This window comes from Thalassophryne amazonica, chromosome 3 (genome assembly GCF_902500255.1).
Source record: "Thalassophryne amazonica chromosome 3, fThaAma1.1, whole genome shotgun sequence".
In the NCBI taxonomy this organism is placed as follows: Eukaryota; Metazoa; Chordata; class Actinopteri; order Batrachoidiformes; family Batrachoididae; genus Thalassophryne; species Thalassophryne amazonica.
This window is the reverse complement of record NC_047105.1, coordinates 29,352,647-29,375,490: the sequence shown is the minus strand read 5'-3', so window position 1 is coordinate 29,375,490 and position 22,844 is coordinate 29,352,647. Positions and strand designations below refer to the sequence as shown.

The following is a 22,844-nucleotide window of genomic DNA, read 5'->3' as shown; positions in this document are numbered from 1 at the left end:
CAACAGGACCCTCAACGGGCGCCTCCTGGCGCCCGACCAGGTTTGTCGGGATGACGGCGGTAGAAGTTGGCCAGGAGGGCCGGGTCCAGGATGAAGCGCCTCTTCACCCAGGAGCGCTCTTCGGGTCCATAACCCTCCCAGTCCACCAGATACTGCAACCCCCGGCCCTTTCGATGGACGTCCAGGAGCCTGTGCACGGTCCAGGCAGGCTCCCCGTCAATAATCCGGGCAGGAGACGGTGCCGGTCCGGGGGTGCAGAGTGGTGAGGAGTGGTAGGGCTTGATGCGGGACACGTGGAAGACAGGGTGAATCCGCAGTGAAGCTGGAAGCCACTGCGGCTGGACTGAGGACTTTGAGAATGGGGAAAGGTCCAATGAATCTGTCCTTGAGTTTATGGGATTCCACTTGCAGGGGGATGTCCTTGGTGGATAGCCAAACCTCCTGCCCGGGCTGGTATGCAGGGGCCGGGGAACACCGGCGGTCTGCATGGGCATTGGCCCTCGTCTGGGCTTTCAGCAGGGCAGAGCGGGCAGTACGCCACACCCGACGGCACCTCCTGAGGTGGGCCTGGACAGAGGGCACCCCGACCTCTCCCTCCACCAGGGAAACAATGGGGGTTGGTATCCCAGACACACTTCAAACAGGGAGAGGCCAGTGGCAGATGAGATTTGGCTGTTATGAGCGTACTCCATCCAGGCCAGATGGTTACTCCAGGTCGGCGGGTGCGCGGAGGTCACGCAGCGGAGGGCCTGCTCCAAATCCTGGTTCACCTGCTCTGCCTGTCTGTTTGTCTGGGGATGGTACCTGGAAGAGAGGCTTACGGTGGCCCCCAGTTCCCTACAGAAACTCCTCCAGACTTGCGAGGAGAACTGGGGACCACGGTCTGAAACGATGTCGGATGGAATCCCATGCAGACGTACGACATGGTGGACCAGGAGGTCTGCGGTCTTCTGGGCCGTCGGGAGCTTTGGGAGGGCCACAAAGTGGGCCACCTTGGAGAACCGGTCCACTATCGTGAGGATGGTGGTCATGCCCTGGGACAGCGGGAGGCCCGTGACGAAGTCCAGGCCAATGTGGGACCAGGGGCGATGAGGCACAGGCAATGGATGGAGGAGTCCTTGTGTCTTCTGATGGTCCGCCTTGCCCCTGGCGCAGGTGGTACAGGCCTGGACATACTCCCGGACGTCGGGTTCCATCGACGCCCACCAGAAGCGCTGCCGGACCACTGCCACGGTTCTTCGCACCCCTGGGTGACAGGAGAGCTTGGAACCGTGACAGAAGTCCAGGACTGCAGCTCTGGCCTCTGGTGGGATGTAGAGTCTGTTCTTTGGGCCGGTCCCTGGGTCTGGATTCCGTGCCAGGGCCTCCCGGACGGTCTTCTCCACGTCCCAGGTGAGGGTGACCATGATAGTGGACTCGGGGATGATGGGATCCAGTGGATCTGACAGTCCAGTTTTGACCTCCTCTTCGTGGACCCGGGACAGGGCGTCAGATCGCTGGTTCTTGGTCCTGGGGCGGTAGGTGATCTGGAAGTCAAAACGCCCGAAGAACAGTGACCAGAGGGCTTGCCTGGGGTTCAGACGCTTGGCGGTCCGGATGTACTCCAGGTTCCGATGGTCCGTGAAAACTGTGAATGGTACCGCAGCTCCCTCCAACAGGTGTCTCCACTCCTTAAGAGCCTCTTTCACCGCTAGGAGTTCCCGATTGCCGACGTCATACTTCCGCTCTGCCAGGGTCAACCTGCGGGAAGAATAGGCACAAGGGTGGAGGACCTTATTGGACTCCCTGCTCTGGGACAGCACAGCTCCTATCCCTGAGTCAGAGGTATCCACTTCAACAACAAACTGGCGATTGGGATCGGGCTGCACCAGAACTGGTGCAGTCAAGAACCGGCGTTTCAACTCCTTAAACGCGGCGTTGCACCGATCCGACCAGGTGAAGGGGACTTTACTGGAGGTAAGGGCTGCCAGGGGGCTAACTACCTGACTGTAACCCTTAATGAACCTCCGGTAGAAATTTGCGAAGCCGAGGAACTGTTGTAGTTTAATACGGCTTGTTGGCTGGGGCCAATCTCTCACCGCCGCAACCTTGGCCGGATCAGGGGCGACGGAGTTGGAGGAGATTATGAACCCCAAGAAGGACAAAGAAGTGCGGTGGAACTCGCACTTCTCACCCTTCACAAACAGCCGGTTCTCCAACAACCGCTGTAGGACCTGACGTACATGCTGCACATGGGTCTCAGGATTCGGGGAGAAGATGAGGATGTCGTCCAGGTATACAAAGACGAACCGGTGCAGGAAGTCCCGCAAGACATCATTAACCAATGCTTGGAACGTCGCGGGCGCATTGGTGAGGCCGAACGGCATGACCAGGTACTCAAAATGACCTAACGGGGTGTTAAATGCCGTCTTCCACTCGTCTCCCTTCCGGATCCGAACCAGGTGGTACGCATTCCTAAGATCCAATTTCGCAAATATTTGGGCTCCATGCAAGGGTGTGAACACCGAATCCAACAGAGGTAACGGGTATCGTTGCGAAGCGTAATTTCGTTCAGCCCTCTGTAATCGATGCATGGACGGAGTCCGCCGTCTTTCTTGCCCACAAAAAAGAAACGTGCACCCATCGGGGAGGTGGAGTTCCGGATCAATCCGGCAGCTAAAGAGTCCCGGATGTAGGTCTCCATTGATTTGCGCTCTGGACGTGAGAGGTTGTACAGCCTGCTGGATGGGTACTCAACGCCCGGGATCAAATCAATGGCGCAATCGTATGGCCGGTGCGGGGGAAGAGTGAGTGCCAGATCTTTGCTGAAGACGTCAGCAAGATCGTGGTACTCCTCAGGCACCGCCGTCAGATTGGGGGGGACTTTGACCTCCTCATTAGCTGTCACACCGGGTGGAACCGAGGATCCTAAACATTCCCGGTGGCAGGTTTCGCTCCAATGTGTCACAACCCCAGACGGCCAATCTATCCGGGGATTGTGCTTCACCATCCATGGAAAACCCAAAATCACTCAGGAGGTAGAAGGTGTTACAAAAAAACCCGATCTCCTCCCTATGATTCCCAGACACAACCAATGTCACGGGCTGTGTCTGGTGTGTGATTAATGGGAGAAGGGAGAGCCACTGGAGGGAGCCCAACCTCCCTAGCCCATCTGCTATCCAGCAGATTCCCCTCCGACCCCGTGTCCACCAGTGCTGGGGTGTGAAGGGTTAGATCCCCACTCAGGATCGTCACTGGGATGCGTGCAGATTTGCGGGATTTTTCCTCGTGAATGTTATGGCCCACCCTTAGCCCAGTCTCTAAGGGCGGGCGTTGTAGTTTAACTGTTTGGGGCAGTGTTTCTGTATATGTTCACATGAGCCACAGTAAAAAACATTCCCCGCGGGCCAGCCTCCGTTGTCTGGTCATTAGATTTAACTTTGGCCCTGCTCGTGTCCATAGCTTCGTCAGCAGGGGGCGCTGTTGCCACACGGAGCTCTCCGGCTGTGGAGCGTGGGGATGCGGCACCCTTTCGGACCCGGAAGGAGAGGAACGGCTCGCGCCCGGCCATGTCCTTTGCCTCGCTCCCGACGATGTGCTTCCAACCGGTTGTCTAACCGTATGACCAGGTCGACAAGCCCGTCAAAATCCCGCGGCTCATCCTTAGCCAGCAAGTGCTCCTTCAGGACTGGAGACAGTCCGTTTACGAAGGCGGCGCGGAGTGCAACGTTATTCCAGCCGGACCTCACAGCCGCGATGCGGAAGTCGACTGCAAAAGTGGCTGCGCTCCGACGCCCCTGTCTCATTGACAGCAACACGTTTGAAGCGGTCTCGCCTCTATTGGGATGATCAAACACCTGTTTAAACTCCCTTACAAACCCAGTGTATGTGGTCAGGAGCCATGAATTTTGCTCCCAGAGCGCCGTAGCCAAGGCGCGTGCCTCTCCTCGAAGCAAGTTAATGACATAAGCTACCCGGCTAGCATCGGACGCGTACATGACGAGACGCTGTGCAAAGACGAGTGAGCACTGCATTAAGAAGTCCGCGCACGTCTCGACACAGGCTCCGTATGGTTCCGGGGGGCTTATATATGTTTCGGGGGGGGGGGGGGATCATTGAACCACCACTGGAATGTCTGTATCCAGTGCTCGGTCAGCAGGAGGAGGTGCTGCAGCGCGCTTCCACCTGGGCAGTGAGAGCCTCCATCCTCCGATTGAGAATAACATTCTGCTCGGTCACCAAGTCCAACCGAGCAGTGAAGGTGGTTAAGATTTGCTGTAGCTCACCTAACATGCCTCCTGCCGACGCCTGTGCACCCTGCGTTTCCATTGGTGGTTCACTCGATGGTTGACGCCCCTCGGGATCCATGACACTGGCCGAGAAATCCTGTTGTGAAAGTGTATGGACACGGACCCACAACAGGGGGCGCAAGTGAACGGACAATGGAATAAGTCAAACTCCAACAATTTAATGTTGTGAATGTGCACAACTGAAACAGACAACACAATTTGGTACAGCAGTCAATTAATCAAGGTGACGTGTGGGCAGGCTCGAGGATAGAAGACACCTGTCCAGAGAAGAGCCGGATCCCCACACGCTTTCCACCACCAATGGATCTGGAGCGCCCCGGAGCCACCAAGCGTAGAGTCCCCAGGTGGCCACTGCCTCCGGCTGTCAGATCGGGTCCTGCTGGCAGAGAGAACACACTAGTGATGGTGGGTGCGTGAATACCCAGCAAACAGTCTGAAGAGGGTGGGAAACACCTCCACCTCTTAATCACTACAGTCCAGAGATACGTGCAGATACTGCTATTATACTTAAATAGTCACCAATCCGAGGAGCGGAGTACGCCAACTCCCCAACACACGACTATTCCTCTCGTATAATCACACACACAGAAGTAAAGATGTACAACTGTTGTGTCTTTCCCAGCCTGAGCTGTTTACCTTAATGGTAGACGATTTCTCGGCAGTGAAGTGAAGATGCTGTCCGGCTTTTATGGCGAAGTGATTGTAGAGAAAATGAGTGACAGCTGGTGCTGTTGATGAGGGACAGCTGTCACTCCCGGTTGTTCCGGCGCCCTCTCGTGCCCGAAGCCCGCACTTCAGGCAGGGCGCCCTCTGGTGGTGGGCCAGCAGTACCTCCTCTTCAGCGGCCCATACAACAGCCGCCAACAACTTTTTCTACTTAAAGATGGAGCAGTGTAATGGTGTCCTGTGTAGAAGATGAAGCAATCTGTGTGGTGTAATCTGAGTTTTTCTCTTCATTGTTGGCATTGGCATAGAGGCTGCACATGCACATTTAGTGCATGTCAATGTTGCTGCATATCGCTGCCCCTCCCCACACCAATATTGTCTACAAATATAAATGGTTGATGTGGTGTTGGACATGTGTATGTGTGTTGTTTTTGTCGGAGATGCTGCTGCTTGACTGTGGCATCTAGTGACACTAAATAACCGGGCAGGTGATGGTCCAGAGGTTAAAGCCATGAGCTTAAGACCAGAGGATCTTTAGTTCAAAGTTCCCTGCCAGACCAGTCAATCACTAAGACCCTTTTGGTCCCCAAATTGTCCCCAATGTGCATTTGAGTGCCTTGCATGGCCACACTTTGACATTGGTGTGTGAGTGTATGGGTGAATGTATGGAATCATTGCAAAGCACTTTGAGGATGAAAGCATGACATAAATGCCGTTCATTCACCATTTAAATCATTTATACAACCTTTAAGAAAATAAATTAAACAACTGATGCCTCAACCACATTTTTTTTAATCGACCAAAAGTCTTTCAGGTTTTGTCGAGGTGTTATAAATTTCTGGTTTATATCTGATTACGAGTACAGTTTGTCCAAATTAGTGCACAGGAGTCTGATCATGAGATGATGATATACACAACTGTGCATCATCAGCATATAAAGCTGGTCTTCCACTGTCAATTTGTGGCTCAGATTGTCATCCCGATTCCAAAAACGAGGTAATCTGGTCCAATTGTCCACTACAGCTGTCTACACCTATCACCAGATTACAAGCAGCACTGAATGTAGCACGATGTGGCTCACAATGGTACTGTGCGCATATGCGCTAATGCATGTGGACAAGCTCCAGGGTACCCAGCCTAGCCATGCTAATCTGCCCACACTGCCCAAGTGCACAGTTACTGCACACCTCAGTGCATGATCACTGCCCACTCAAGTCAATGAAATCTCTCTGCCACAAAACAAAACAATCTGCATTATATTTTAATTTCAGCCTCTAATGTTAGCTTGGCATCAAAGTGGCTGTACAGTCAAATCCATGTTCAAACAGAAACAATTTATTTCATGATGTAGTAATGAAATAAAAAAAAAACAAAAAAACAAAGCCATCTGTAAAATCAAAGCATATTAGCCCCTATCTGCACAGACTACAATCCAATAGTTCACTTTTGTGGATCATGATGAGTCATGGCATCACAATAATTTTGAACATGTTTAAAATTTTTGGGATTTGTTGCAATGTTCTAAAATGCCACTATGAGCCTGTTGTTTGGTTGCTATAGTAACCAATCGGGTCCATCAATTTGGCATTGGGAGACTGGTTTAAATAAAAAGACACACAGTTTGAATATAAACCTGAACAAGCAGGAAGATCTACAGATTAAGAAATCCAAGGATTAGACCTTGTGTAACTAGATGACCTCACAGGCTTAAAATAGCCAATTAAAACACGATGACAGCAGCTTGTACTCAGTCATATGGGCAGCAGCAACTTACACTTGCAGTAGTCCAGGCTGTTGATGGTGTTGTTGTTCGAAGCTGTCCAGGACTTGTTGAGGGTGGAGTTTGTGTTGCAGAGAGTGGAGTTTGGAGGCTGACAGTAGTTCACACAGGGGTCCCAGGAGTGGGGGTGGTCCGACTTCTGAACCTTCACTGAAACATACAAATGTAAGAATAATTTAGGAGGACACTTTTTTAGGGGAGGTGATGGTCTAGCGTTTAATGCTTTGGGCTTGAGACCAGAGGATCCTCTGTTGAAAACCCAGCCTTACCGGAAAATCACTAAGGGCCCTTGGGCAAGGTTCTTAATCCACTAGTTGCTCCCGGTGTGTAGTGGGCGCCTTGCATGGCAGCAGCCTGACATCGGAGTGAATGTGAGGCATTGATGTGTAAAGCGCTTTGAGCGCCTGATGCAGATGGAAAAGCGCTATACAAATGCAGCCCATTTACTTTTGTGAATTAGTCCAGCATTAAACCCTAACTTAATTATAAAACTGTAAATCACTTTGGCTGTTCCCTTGTTTTCTCTTGGGATCAACACATCAGATTCAAGGTGGTTTGGCACAAGTCTTATGCAGGATGCCCTTTCTGACACAACTCCACATTACATGGAGAAATGTGGCAGGAGTGGGGTTTAAACCAGGAAACTTCCACACTGAAACCACTTGGCCACCACCCATGTTGTACTGAGTAGTAATTGATCTTTGAGGGAAACCGTTTTCTTTTTTAATTCTGAAATGTGAGCCAAGTTTCCAAACTGTGGTGTTGATTTATATTGAACATGTACATACTGTTGAGTCTAAAAGATAATCTTGTCAGGCTTACTGACAGGATTCAGATGATGATAAAACAGGGTGTAATAAAAGTTCAGGCAGAGTCCGGTACACAGGTAGGCAGGCAGAGGTAAACAATAGGATCCAAAGCATTAGGCAGAGACGAAGCAAAAAAACAACAACAACAACAACAAAAAAAAAAACAGGCAGGCAGGTCAAAAACATGGGCAGGCTTAACAAGGACAATATGCTCAGAAGAAAGGTGCTCAAAAGTGGCTCAAGGCTCAACAGTCTCCCAACTAGGTAAGGTGAAAGGTGTGGCTTAAACAGAGAGAGTGATCAGCAGGAAATGCAGGACAGGTGTGTGTGGAAAGATCTGGAAAGGGGTGTGGCAATCAGGAGAGAGGACCAAAGGGAAATGCCCATCTCCAAGTAGAAGACAGCAGACAAGAAAAGTCCATCCACCAAAACCCCAAGCACACATAACAGTGTCAGAAAAATGGCAGAAACAAAATAAAGAAAACCAAAAGACATTCCTTACACCCACCAATCATGACATCACCCCTCCCCCATGGCTGACTCCCATCGGCCCAGGCGCCCCGGGATGTGCGGCATGAAAGTCACCCATGTACGCTCTTCTGGGCCACAGCCCTCCCAGTCCACCAGGCACTGCACCCCTCCTGACCACAGCAGTGAGAAAAAAGAAGGCAATGAACTGAGAAAACAGGACTGCCATCCACAAATGGTGGGATGGTGGGAGCCTGGCCGGAGGACAAAGAGGACTGAACCTGGCTGGCTTAACCCGGCTGACATGGAAGGACGGATGTACTATAAGAGTCCTAGGCAGATGAAGACAAACTGCCAGATTGATGACCTTAGAGATGGGAAAACGTCCCATGAACCTAGAGGCTAGTTTGCAGACAGACCCACAAAGAGGCAAGTCCCGCGTCGAGAGCCACACTCTTTGACCAGGAGCATATGATGAGGCCGGGGTACGTTCACGGTCAGCTGCAGAATTGTAGGCTGAGGAGGACTTAAGCAGGGTCCAACAAGCCTGTTCCCAGGTCCTATGGCAACGCATGACCTGGGCCGAGGTGGATGGGACAGATGAGTTCAAGTCTCTGGAGGGGAAAAGAGAGGGGTGATAGCCATGGACAACCTGAGATGGAGAGTACCCAGTTGATTAGGAAGGCAAGGAATTATGCGCTAACTCCACCCAGTGAAGTTCTGGTCCTGATATTTAAGAACAAGCGAGATGTGCAGAGCTGCAGTAACTACAGAGGCATAAAGCTGCTCAGCCACAGCATGAAGTTATGGGAAAGTGTAGTGGAAGCTAGGCTAAGAAAACAGGTGAAGATCTATGAGCAGCAATATGGTTTCATGCAGAGAAAGAGCACTACAGATGCAATGTTTGCCCCGAGAGTGCTGATGGAGAAGTATAGAGCCAGAAGGAGTTACACTGTGTGTTTGTGGATTTAGAGAAAGCTTATGACAGGGTGTCAAGAGATGAGATGTGGTATTGTATGAGCAATTCTGGAATGGCAGAGAAGTATGTTAGGATGGTGCAGGATATGTACAAGGACAGCATGACAGTGGTGAGATGCACAGGCGGAATGTCAGATGCATTCAACGTGGGGGTGGAATTACACCAAGGATCAGCTGAGTACTTTCTGGTTTGCAGTGGTGATGGACAGTTTGATGGACAGGAGTCTCCATGGACTATAATGTTTGCAGATGACATTGTGATCTGTTTTGACAGTAGAGAGCAGACTTGCCTGGAGAGGTGGCGATATGCTGTGGAAAGAAGGGGAATGAAAGAAGAGAACATGCATGAATAAGAGGGAGCCCATTGTAATAGTGCAGCTACAAGGAATAGAGGTGATTTACATAGATGGGTTTAAATACTTGAGGTCAAGTGTTCAAATTAATGTAGAATGTGGTAGAGAGGTGGAGAGAAGAGAATGCAGACAGGGTGGAGTGGGTGGAGAAAGGTGGCAGGAGTGATTTGTGACCGAAGGATATCTCTAAGAGTGAAGGGGAAAGTTTACAATAAAGTAGTGAGACCAGCTATGTTGATGTCTTAGAGACGGTGACACTAACAAAAAGACAGGAGGCAGAGCTGAAGATGTTGCAATTTTCTTTGAAAGTGATGAGGATGGACAGGATTGGGTACTAACATATCAGAGACACCACAAGTAGGTCAGTTTGGAGAAAAAGTCAGAGAGGCGAGATTGAGATGATTTGAATATGTGCAGAGGAGGGACCCAGGGTAGATAAGGAGAAGGATGCTAAGGATGGAGCCACCAGGCAGGAGGAGAAAAGGGAGGCCAAAGACGAGGTTTATGACAGAGGAAGATGCAGAGGACAGGGTGAGATAGAAATGGATGCTCTACTGTGGTGCCCCCAATGGCAGCAGCCGTAAGAAGAAGAAGAAGTAGAAGATGTGGAAAAATCTCAGATTTTCATCTTGGAATGGAGGAAAATGATGAAAGCAGTGCAGCTCTAAGGTCTTTGTCTGTAAACCCGGCTCATCATGTTTGTTACACATGTTGAAGAGGAATATTTAATGTCAGTTTGACATTTCAAAGTTTCTGCAGTGCATAATTTGCTCGCAGGGAAGATTGAAAAGTCTTGTAAAAACAGTGAATGTACGATCCGCCAAGACGACCTCTATACACGCATGCAATGTCACACGATGAGATACAAAGATCCAGTTCTGATTGGACTTTAATCATGGTGCGTCTATACATAAATCAGAGGAAGGCTGAGGACCATCAGCGCCTTAATGTGCTGCGTTCACCTCCTCACTCACACAACCCTGATTAAAAACACCAAACTGTGTTTCTCACAGACAATCCACAGATATAAGAGACAAGATGGTGACCTTTACTGAGCCCATCAGCTGCTTCAGATTTGTAGCAACAGTCGCTTTCTTCAAGTGGAACAGAACAGCAGGAGATGCAAAAGACTGGAGGAGCTCAAGAGGGATCAGGAGAAACGAACGACACTTGTGGAATGTTGGCTTCTCACCATATGTTTTTGCATCCTGATGGTGTTGAGACCGTAGAACCACACCAGAGTCACAAGGAGTTTGTGTGTTCAGATGGTCCTGTTGCCGATTTTTGGTCCCAATTTGAGATGAGATTGGATTAGATGGAACTTTATTAATCCCCTGGGAAGACTCTGACAGGGAAATTGAGGTTTCAGCAGGATTGTACAGCAGCACAAGGGTAAGAAGCACACAGAGCATCAAAAGTGAAAGTTAAAAAACAAACCAAAACCCCCCTCAGATTTCAAATTTTAAAATAGATAAAATTCCTGTGACATACTATTTTGTATTTGATGACATACAAGTGTCAATGAGTATTGTATAATACACCCAAGTACATAAATGGACTGCATTTATATAGCGCTTTTCCATCAGCATCAGACACTCAAAGGGCTTTACAATAATGCCTCACATTCACCCCAATGTCAGGCTGCTGCCATACAAGGCAGTTCACTACACACTGGGAGCAACTAGGGGATTAAGGACCTTGCCCTAGGGCCCTGAGTGATTTTCCAGTCAGGCTGAGATTTGAACCAAGGATCCTCTAGTCTCAAGTCCAACGCTTAACCACTAGACCATCACCTCCCCTATGTGAGTACGTGATTCCCATTCCACCGGCGCATAGGCACGTTACTTCAGTGTTTTCCCACACTTTTCCAGAAAAATAAAATGTCTCTGTTTACATCTAAAAACTCTCTTCAGTAGGTCCTGATTACAGCACAGTGCACTTGAATGTGTACTTTCATCTACTTTTACACAGAAGTACCCTGGCTTTGCACCAGTTGTGAAAGTTATCACTCACTCACTTATGTTCAACTGCTTTACTGGGTTCGGGTCGTGGAGTTGTGAAAGTTATATGGAAAATAATTTAACGTAATGTCACAAATTTTTAAAACAGGTTTAAAAGTTTCCTGATTGCTCACAGTGTTCTACCATGCTGATTTACCATAGATTACACCCGAGTTCAGGCCCCTGATTGGATATCTGACAAACAGGCAGTGGTAGGCACAGTTCCGCTAATCCACGAACCACTAATTATCGAAGCTAAAGTTTTTTTAGCGGATTAGCATTCTACTTAGTGTCCCGAGGGTGAATAAAAATCTGTGGGTCACAGAGCAGGAATTGAAAAGCCATCTTGCATCACAACAGGCCATTTTCAGCCGGCCAAATAACACAAGTAAGGCTGCAACCATAGCTTCTTATCGTGTCAGCTGTGTTCTGGCAAAAAGAAAGAAATCTTTCAAGGATGGTGAGATTGTGAAAGAAGCGTTCATGAAAGCTGCAGATGCGCTGTTTGCCAATTTAAAAAATCAGAAGGAGATTGTGTCTGCTATTCAGAATGTGCAGCTCTCAAGAAATTCTGTTACACGAAGACGCGAGTTAATGGTGGAGGATATTGAACGGCAACTGAGGAATGATATTGAGGCATGCAAGTGTTTTTCTCTGCAATTCCTTGAATCCACTGATTCTGTGGACGTGGCTCAGCTATGTGTTTTTATTAGAGTGGTTTTTGACAACATGAATGTAAAACAAGAGCTGAAGAAGAGCCTTTGAAAGGGCACATGAGAGGCACAGATATTTTTCAAGTTTTTATGGAATTTGTTAATAAAAGCCAGCTGCCCCTCTACAAACTCATTTCCATAACCACTGATGGGGCTCTAGCGATGGTTGGACGTACTGCTGGGTTCATCGGATTGTGCAAACAGTGTGAATCTTTCCCAGACTTCCTGAATTACCATTGCATAATTCACCAGCAAGGGTTGTGCGGGACAATTTTAAATATGGAAGATGTTATGGATGTGGTCAACAAAACTGCTTGTTCTGTTCGAGCCAGGAGTCTGCAGAGGAGATTATTTTGTGCACAGTTGGAGGAGACAGGTGCAGAACACACAGATCTGCTGCTGCACACAGATGTTCCATGGCTCAGCCAAGGGAAATTTCTGGAACTTTTTTTTCAGTTGTTGCCTGAAATTAAAGAATTTCTGAAATGGTCAACTCATGCTGAATATGCACAGCTAGAAGACAGTTAGTGGCTCTTGGATTTAGTCTTTCTTACTGATCTGACTGACAAGCTCAATAGCTTGAATCTAGAACTGCAGGGTAAAGACAAGCACATCATCAACATAATCAGCTCCGTGAACACATTTAAAAGCAAGTTAGACTTGCTATCGAGTAGGTTGCAAAAGTGTGATCTACGGAACTTTCCACACATGGACGCAGAACTTAAGCATCAAGGCAAAGACTGCGCGGAGCTTGAGAGTGCATGTTATGCTGAGCAAGTGCAGAACATCTTGTCAGAATTTGATAGGCACTTTACTGATTTTGCTTCCATTGAGCCTGTTCTCAGTTTTCTCTGTTTTCCATTTGGGGAAAATATTGATGTGGACTGTCTAACATCCAAAACACAATCACTCTTCAACCTGGATAGCTGTGCTATTGAGAATGAGATCCTCACACTGGAAAATGACTGCTGCCCCCGCGACCCAACTCTGGATAAAGCGGAAGAAAATGGATGGATGGATGGATGGTTTTTCCATTGACTCTGTATTATTCTTTGATTTATCCATATTTGATTTACGGTAACATAATCCTTAAATTCTTAAAATTTACACACTGCTGAAATGTTTTTTAAGACTGGCAACTTTTTCTAATTCAACAGAAGCTTCTGCATCACTTTTTAAAAAAGTCAAACTGCCGGTCACTCTGGTACTGCCACATTCCGATCTAATGGCTGCACTTACATAAGAAAAGGTGACCGAATGAGTTGCCATTTGGCACCACCTTGGTCACGAAAGGAAGAAGTGCCATTTGGCACCACAACTTGGTTGTTACGTCCAATTTTGGAATCTAAAACAGAAAGAGAAGTAGCCCAACCTCAGACAAACTGCACAGAATTTGACTGCACTTTTTGGATCAACTTATCTGTGTGAATCTGCCTTTTCACACATGAAAATCATCAAGTCAAAATACAGATCCACCATGACAGATGACCACCTTGTGGCCTGCTTACAGCTGGCAGTCAGCTCCTACTCTCCGGATTAAGAGAAACTAGCTGCCTCCTCTCATTGCCAGAAGTCCCACTAAGGTAGGGAACAACTTTTCCAACCTGAATTAAGGATTGTATTATTCGAGTTGTTTGTTGTGTTGTTACAGGTCAGTCATAGGCCTGCTTTTGCTTATTCTTTGCACTAGCTACGCACATCTATTGCAGTAATGTATTATTACTGTTAAAACTTTATATTTGTGCCAGAAAATTGTGTAATTATATTGGTGCACAATAAATTGTGGCTATGCTATGGCGTTCAATATGGCTTGGTAGATCTCGATACACTGTCAACTTTAAAAGTAGATCTCGGTTCAAAAAAGGTTGGGTACCCCTGCTGTAGAGACTTTCAAGTACAGACTTAAGACGCACTTCTTTTCCCTTTCATATGGCTACCATACTGACATAGTACGTTTCTATGCTTTTTACTCTTTTAATTCATATTATTAGGAAATGGAACAGGCCGCGGCCTCAACTTTACCTAATTCTCGGTCTTTTAGTGAAGCTTAGGGCTAGTGGTCGACGATCACTTAGTATTTCTTCTGTATTTCTTGTTGCTTAATGCTGACAAATTAAACTGTATTTGTTATCTTTCTGATACTTGATTCTGCTTTTTTCTTTTCTCTCTCTTTGAGGTGCACAAAACCAACACACGTTTCAGTAACTTGAGTTTTATATACTGACCAACCACTGATGACAGGAAACTAATTTTCCCATAATGCATTGCGGCATGCGCATCTGTAAATGCGCAAACCTTTGAAATTAGTGCATTACTTTAGTTTTTAAAACTTTTTAACCATAAGTCAAAACTGTCTGCCTGTGCATGACTCCTGTGATAGCCTGCAAGACTGTATGGTGTGAAAATAAATTAGTTTTCTTTCTTTCTTTCTTTCTTTCTTTCTAGTCACAAGTTCTCTTTAGCTGAAAGAAACCTTATCTGAGACAGAAGCGGTGGCTCGTTGTTGTGTCAGTAGCTGCCAGTGTACTGGTGTCACTATTAAAAGTTATTGGTTTAGCTTTTAGCTGTAACTTCCGTTAAATTTTTTAGGGGTTTATCGGTTTAGTTTTATAAAAGTTAACTTTTCAGTTAGCAGATTAACAGTTATCGAAGTTAACTTCTTGGTTAGCTGTGCCCACCAAACAGGTATCAAAAATCAGCAATGGGATACCGTCCGAAGACCCCAATCAGACTGCAATCCGGCTCAAACAAAATTTGGCCCATATCTGGCTTGCCTAACTTTTTTTATGAATCTGAAGGCTGTAAACTGGATTTAAGATATATTGTTTTCTATTTCAGCAGGATTTGAGTGGGATTTGACTAAAGTCTGAATGCATATATGACTGGAATCCTGCTAGCTCGGAGATCATGACATCAAAATTCCTCACGTCGTCCGTGCACCCACAGCGTCATTTCCACTGTGGTGGCACTAAGTAAAGCAAACAATCTTTCTCTGTGGTGCCTTCTCACCAATAAAATTCACCAGGTGTGCCCTGACATGCAGATGCCCCCCCCCCCCACACACACATATACAATGCTTGAATTCAGCTCGAGCTGGCTTTAGTTTGGACATGTGTGTAGGATGATCCAGACTTGAAAAACGTGTCTGAATGGTAGAACGCAATCTGGATTAAATATGGCTCAAATTAGATTGCAAACCCCAGTCTGAATGGGGTCTAAGCTGCACTTGCATTCTAAAACAGAAACTCATTGAGTGGCAAGCTTGGTTTTTCCAAGCAAGGTGTCTCTACTATAGAGATGAATAAAGACTAGAAAGAACATCATCACTCAATGAAGAAGCCAGTAACAAGTAGCTTGGACGGCCATTTTGGAAGAGGGATTGAATGTAAACAAAGCAACATGCTCGCTGTTTACGCCACAACAGTAGCTGAAATGTTATGTGGCTATTTTATGTGTGATTAGGAGATAATTTTTTATGTTTAAAAATGTAAAAAATAACTGTGGATAAACAGCAGTTAACACAAAGATAACTCTGTGTCAGTTCTGTGAAAACCTATATATTAGTGATTTAAAAACTATAATTCCATTTGCACTGTATAAAAATTATATAACTAAGAGTAGAAAATAAATAATGAACAAATAATAAATACATATATTGCTGTCAGGTCAGTAGTGGGTAACAAAACTGTGGCAATCCCTCTCCCAAGAAGGCAGACAATATCATTGCAGAAAGGAACGCAATGTCCCCTCTAGTGTTTAGATATTTCTGTGGTCACTATATTCCCCAATATCTGAATTACCAAATAAGCTAAAGCTAATACAACCCCAGTTCCAATGAAGTTGGGACGTTGTGTAAAATGTAAATAATAACAGAATACAATGATTTGCAAAGCCTCTTCAACCTATATTCAATTGAATACATCACAAAGACAAGATATTTAATGTTCAACCTGATAAACTTTATTGTTTTGTGCAAATATTTGCTCATTTTTAAAAGGATGCCTGCAACACATTTCAAAAAAGTTGGGACGGGGCAACAAAAGACTGGGAAAGTTGATGAATGCTCAAAGAACACCTGTCTGGAAACAGGTGAGTGTCATGATTGGGTATAAAAGGAGCATACCCAAAAGGCTTAGCTGTTCACAAGCAAAGATGGGCTAACAGTTTAAGAACAATGTTTCTCAATGTTCAATTGCAAGGAATTTAGGGATTCCATCATCTACAGTCCATAATATAATCAGAAGATCTGGAAAAACCTGGAGAACTTTCTACACATAAGCGGCAAGGCTGAAAACCATCATTGAATGCTCGTTACCTTCGATCCCTCAGGTAGCACTGCATTAAAAACAGACATCATTGTGGAAAAGATCTTACCGTGTGGGCTCAGGAACACTTCAGAAATCCATTGTCAGTTAACACAGTTCATCGCTACATCTACAAGTGCAAATTAAAACTCTACCATTCAAAGTGAAAGCCACATCCAGAAATGCCGCTGCCTTCTCTGGGCCCGAGCTCATTTGAAACGGACAGACGCAAAGTGGAAAAGTGTGCTGTGGTCTGATGAGTCCACATTTCAAATTGTTTTTGGAAATCATGGATGTTGTGTCCTCCGGACAAAAATTGGAAAACCAGAGCAAAGTTCAAAAGCCAGCATCTGTGATGGTAGGGGGGTGGGTCAGTGCCCAACTTACACATCTGTGATGGCACCATCAATGCTGAAAGGTACATCCAGGTTTTGGAGCAACACATGCTGCCATCCAAGCAACATCTTTTTCAGGGACATGCCTGCTTATTTCAGCAAGACAATGCCAAACCACATTCTGCATATGTTACAACAGCATGGCTTCGTAGTAAAAGAGTGTGGGTACTAGACTGGCCTGCCTGCAGTCCAGACCTGTCGACCATTGAAAATGTGTGGCACATTATGAAGCACAAAATACGACAACGGAGACCCCGGACTGTTGAACACTGAAGTGTACATCAAGCAAGAATGGGAAAGAATTCTACCTACAAATCTTCAACAATGCTTATTGAGTGTTGTTAGAAGGAAGGGGATGTAACACAGTAGTAAATATACCACTGTCCCACTTTTTGAAACATGTTGCAGGCATCCATTTCAAATGAGTAAATATTTGCACAAAAACAATAAAGTTTATCAGTTTGAACATTAAATATCTTGTCTTTGTGGTGTACTCAATTGAACATAGGTTGAAGAGGATTTGCAAGTCATTGTATTCTGTTTTTTATTTACATTTTACACAACGTTCCAACTTCATTAGAACTGGGGTTGTAGGTTACACTTGGTTCGGATGTTTTATTAACACCTATTTTTGGAGACTGGGCAATGTTTTTTGTGATGGGCGGCTTAGGTGCAAGTATTAAATATAACAGATAATTTATTGTCTCAGTAACCATGAAGTCATAGTGGGGCAAACACCATCAAGTTATGATACCATCTATCAGTGCTAAAGGTGTGCTGGCCTGAAATACTACCTCCTCAACCCCACCACGAGTGAGACACTGTCTGAAGCCTGGGGATAGGCTCCGACCCCTCCTTGTTCCAACAGCAGGATTCAAGAGCTACGTACGCCTACACTGTGGAGACCAGGACCTCCGCCAAAGACCTTTCCCAGATGTGAAACGGAGGAGGACCTGATTAGTATTTGGCTCGGAGACCGCTTGGGAACAGGAGGAGCCTTGAGGAAGTTTTCCTATACAGAACTGGTGTTACATCGGGAAGAAAATCCACCAATAAAGATGTGCCGAATCTAAATATGGAGCTGTATTATCTGAAAGCAAAATAAATAAACATATAATGTTTTCCAAGCTGGCCTGAAATCCTCATGGAATCCCAGGAGGAGCTGGAGGTTGCAGCTTGGGAGAGAGTGACTTAGGCAACTTAACCTGATGATTCCATGCCCAGATCTGGATAAGAGATGGAGTGATTCAAGCCACTGTAATATATTTGCAATATATTTCCATATAATAATGTGCTAAGTGTATTTATATGATAATTTTTATAATGCTGTAAAATCTGCATAGGTATTTCTTCCAGACGGTATTTGTCCCTAATGGATGCATACAGAATATCTGAGCAACTTACAACCCATGGGGCTGGGTTCAGAAAGAACCCTGAAATGGGATGAGGAATGAAAAACACGCCATGAAGATCACAGAATCCCAGACAGGGAATGCAATAAAGAGGGAAAAATGTACAAAATAAAGAACTGACTGAGGATATTGTTTCATGGTACCTGTGTAACACTGATCCCAGTGCAAAACAACAAAACACAACTGCATCATTACTGTAACTGCGGGACAAAGAGAGAGAAGGTGTGTCTTCAAAGGAATGGGTGAAATTTCAACTACAGTTGGCTCAATGGCACCAGGGCCATCAAGCCTGTTTCATCCCGCCATGATTCCGTACTATAGGAGATGATAGAATACGAAAAATATGCACTGTGCATAGTCTCTCACTCACAGCCACAGAAGCCTATAACTCTTTCAGAGATGTCTGGGTGTCATGGTGGATTCCCTCACTAGTGTCCTTGCATGTTCACTGCCTATTGCAGACAAATTTACTTTACAGTACTTAATGAGACATGGAAAAGAAGCCTCAGACATATTCAATAACCTTAAAATGTTCATGTAGCCATCCCTTGACTCTATACATTCACAAAACAGAGGCAATAATAAGACTGCACGTGAAAACTAGAAGAATCAATTTGCAAGCTTCCTGTTAATCACAAATGTCAGGAAATGATTGGATTGTTTCACTAAATTATGTGCTCCAGTTTAATATTTTATTAACCAACTAACTACAGCCAGACTGAAATATTGGTTGGCCTGTAATATCGAGCAAAAGGAACATTTCCACAGATATCAGCAGCTGCGCTATTTTTGCAAATGTGAAAACTTTTATTTTACAGAATACACAATGTAGGCAAAACACTTTAGCTACTGGGAAAGTTGTCATTACATAGGTTGTCCAGCAAGGGGCATTCTGAAAGCACTGTTTATAATGGTGTAAAGCATGGCTGGGACCCCCATCACCACTGGGTCATATTAGCTACAAGAGACAGAGGCAAATTTTCTATTCAATTTATTTTCATTTATATAGGGCAAAATCACAACAGAGTTGCCTCAAGGCACTTCACACAAGTAAGATCTAATCTTACTAACCCCCAGAGCAGCAGTGGTAAGGAAAAACTCAATCTGAGGAAGAAACCTCAAGCAGACCAGACTCAAAGGGGTGACCCTCTGCTTGGACCATGCTACAGACATAAATTAAAGAACAATTCACAAAACAAATATACAGGAAATGCTGTTGGTGCACAGGACAGGAGGGTCTTCAGCACAAATACCACACCCATCTCTGGATAAAGCTGCACCTAAAACAGAGAAAAAACAGAATCAGGCATCAGAAAGACAAGAAATACAGTAGCCACTAGCCCTAAGCTTCACAAAAGACCCACAATTTAGGTAAAGTTGAGGCCGTGGCACGCTCCGTTTCCTAATAAAAATGAATTAAAAGAGTAAAAAGCATAGAACTATATTATGCCGATATGTTAGCCACACGAAAGGGAAAATAAGTGCATCTTAAGTCTGGACTTGAAAGTCTCCAGAGAATCTGACTGTTTTATTGATGCAGGGAGATCATTCCACAAAACAGGGCCACAATAAGATAAAGCTCTATGACCCACAGACTTCTTATTCACCTTAGGGACACAAAGTGGGCCTGCACCCTGAGAACGCAAAGCCCGGGCTGGTACGTAAGGTTTAATTAGGTCAGCTAGGTAGGGAGGTGCAAGTCCGTGAACAATTTTATAGACTAGTACCAGAACCTTAAAATCTAATCTCACTGGGACAGGAAGCCAGTGAAGGGATGCCAAAATGGGTGTAATGTGATCGAATTTTCTGCTTCGTGTCAAAAGTCTGGCTGCAGCAATTTGAACCAATTGGAGAGCCCTAATGCTGGACTGTGGTAAACCAGAAAATAGAACATTGCAGTAGTCCAATCTAGAAGAAATAAACACATGGATCAGGGTCTCAGCATTAGCCATAGACAGGATAGGACCAACCTTCGCTATATTTCGCAGGTGGAAGAAAGCAGTCCTCGTAATATTTCATATGTGGAGGTCAAAGGACAATGTTGGATCAAAAATTCCCCTGAGGTTTCTCACTTTGTCAGTGTGATGTATGACTCATGAGCCTAGGTGTTAAATGGCCAAATTGATACCGATGTCTCACTGGACCAAGAACCATCATTTCAGTCTTATCAGAGTTTAAAAGTAGGAAGTTTCTAGACATCCAACTTCTCACTGATGCAAGGCGATCTTCTAAGGATTTTATGTGGATGAGATTACCAGCAGTTATCGGTATGCATAACTGAGTATCATCAGTATAGCAGTGAAATGTAATCCCATGCCGCAATATGAGCCCAAGGGGTGCTATATAAAGGGAGAAAGCAGGGGGCCTAAGACTGACCCCTATGGTACCCCAAGTTTCATGTCACTAAGGTTAGTAGTAGTGTTACAGTACAAAACACAGTGAGAACGACCGGTAAAGTATGATGTCAATCATGCATGGGCACTCCCAGTAATCCCAAAATGATTTTCCAGCCTATCAAGTAGAATATGATGATCCACGGTATCAAACGCAGCACTGAGATCTAACGGCACAAGAACCATAGTGGTGTCCCAATCCATTGCAAGCAGAAAATCATTCACCACTTTAGTGAGAGCCGTCTCTGTGGAATGACATTTTCTAAAAGCAGATTGCAGTGGCTCAAAGAGATTATTCTCAGTAAGACAGTCCACAAGCTGCCGTGACACCACTTTTTCCAGACTTTTAGAGCAAACTGATAGATTTGATATCGGCCGATAGGTTTTCAATACACTATGGTCAAGATTAGGTTTCTTCTTCTTCTTTGTCTTTCAGCTGTTCCCGTTAGGGGTCGCCACAGCAGATCAATCGTTTCCATCTCACCCTGTCCTCTGTATCTTCCTCTGTCACACCAACCACCTGCATGTCCTCTCTCAGCACATCCATGAACCTCCTCTTTGGTCTCCCTCTTCTCCTCCTGCCTGGTGGATCCATCCTCAGCATCCTTCTCCCTATATACCCTGGGTCCCTCCTCTGCACATGTCCAAACCATCTCAATCTCGCCTTTCTGACTTTGTCTCCAAACCGTCCCACCTGAGCTGTCCCTCTGATATGTTCATACCTAATCTTGTCCATTCTTGTCACTCTTGTCACAAGATTAGGTTTCTTAAGTAATGGTTTAATAACTGCAGATTTGAAACATTTAGGAACAGATTCAGAAGTTAATGAGAGATTAATAATTTCCAGCACAGTCGGCCCCACAGTTGGTCCTTAAACAGTTTTGTTGATATAGGATCAAATAAACAGGTTGTGCTTTTTGTTGATGTTATGAATTTCATCAGCATGCGTACAGAGATACACTCAAATTCTATAAATATAGGCCATAAATAATGGCACCCACCTCAATAGTAGGGTGTAGTGGCTGGGTTAAAGCATCCTGGGATGTGTTTAACCTAATGTCTTCTATTTTATTCTCAAAGTAATCCAGGAAATCTTGTGCTGTAAAAGGACAGTGACTTACAGGTGGTTGTCCATGAATAAATGTTGCCACCGTGTTAAACAAGAATTTTGAGTTATGCTTGTTTTTGTTGATCAAATCAGAATAATAGGTCCGCTTTGTAGCCAGTAATGCATGCTTATCGTCTAAGATAGAGTCATGCCACGCAAGGTGGAATACTTCTAATTTTGAACTATGCCATTTCCATTCTACACCTCTAGCCTTATGCTTGAAGTCACGCAGGTAATCATTGAACCAAGGTGACTGTGTTTTGGGGGAGCACAGTTTTAACAAAGGTGGCACAATCATGTCGAGTGTAGTTTGAGGACTGAGTTTAAACTATCCACAAGACTGTCTACTGATTCAGTATCTGCCAAATGCAAAATGAAAAGCTGCCATTCAGTTTACACAGAGTGGGTCTCTACAACTAACTATTGCACCGTTTCATCTCAAGAGATAATTAAAGTCATCTTATTTTACCATAAACGTATTTTAACATATTAGGCAGACACAGAGAGAGAGAGGGAGGGAGACAGAGACACACAGAGAGAGAGAGGGAGGGAGACAGAGACACACAGAGAGAGAGAGGGAGAGAGAGACACAGAGAGAGGGTGAGAGAGAGACAGAGAGGGAAATATGAGTGAAAGGACTGATTTTTTTCTCATTTTCAAAGGACACTAAAACTGAATAGTGAAGGTCATAAAAGGAGGTGATACAAAAATAAGTGATGGAGGAGACGTGGAGGTGGGAGTGAGGAGACGAGGAGATCTGACTCGTCTCTTGACTCTTCTTGTCATTTCTTTCCTCCTTCATTCATCACTCGTCTTTTCAACTTTCTCTCTTCTTAACCTTTTCTTTGTTCAAACAAGGCTCTGACTCTACTTTCTGTAGTATGTGAGAAGTCATCATCCTCAACTTCTATTTGTGGATATGAAATGGTCGGAATGAGACGATATGCTCACAGTCAACGCACTGAACATTCTGATGCAGGTGTCGTGGCTTTGCTCTACCTTGTGTTGTGATTTTGACTCCTCCCACTCGCTCACCTCGGGACACGAAGTCACGATCTCCAGCATGGGAGACGGCCTCTCTAACGAGAAGGCTAAAACCCAGGCTTTGGCCTTGTGGCCAGAGATTTCTTTTAGCTGTTGGGGAGTGAGTTTTACTGACTACTATTGCACAGGGAC

General features: G+C 45.4%; 1 protein-coding gene across 1 annotated transcript in view; it reads right to left on the bottom strand.

The window, feature by feature from the left end:
- The window catches only part of grip2b (glutamate receptor interacting protein 2b), a 454,393-nt gene that overhangs the window by 42,257 nt on the left and 389,292 nt on the right, over window positions 1–22,844 (bottom strand). Inside the window, 1 exon segment of the mRNA XM_034165962.1 lies at window positions 6,730–6,885. Within this exon segment, the coding sequence (XP_034021853.1) occupies window positions 6,730–6,885 (156 nt within the window).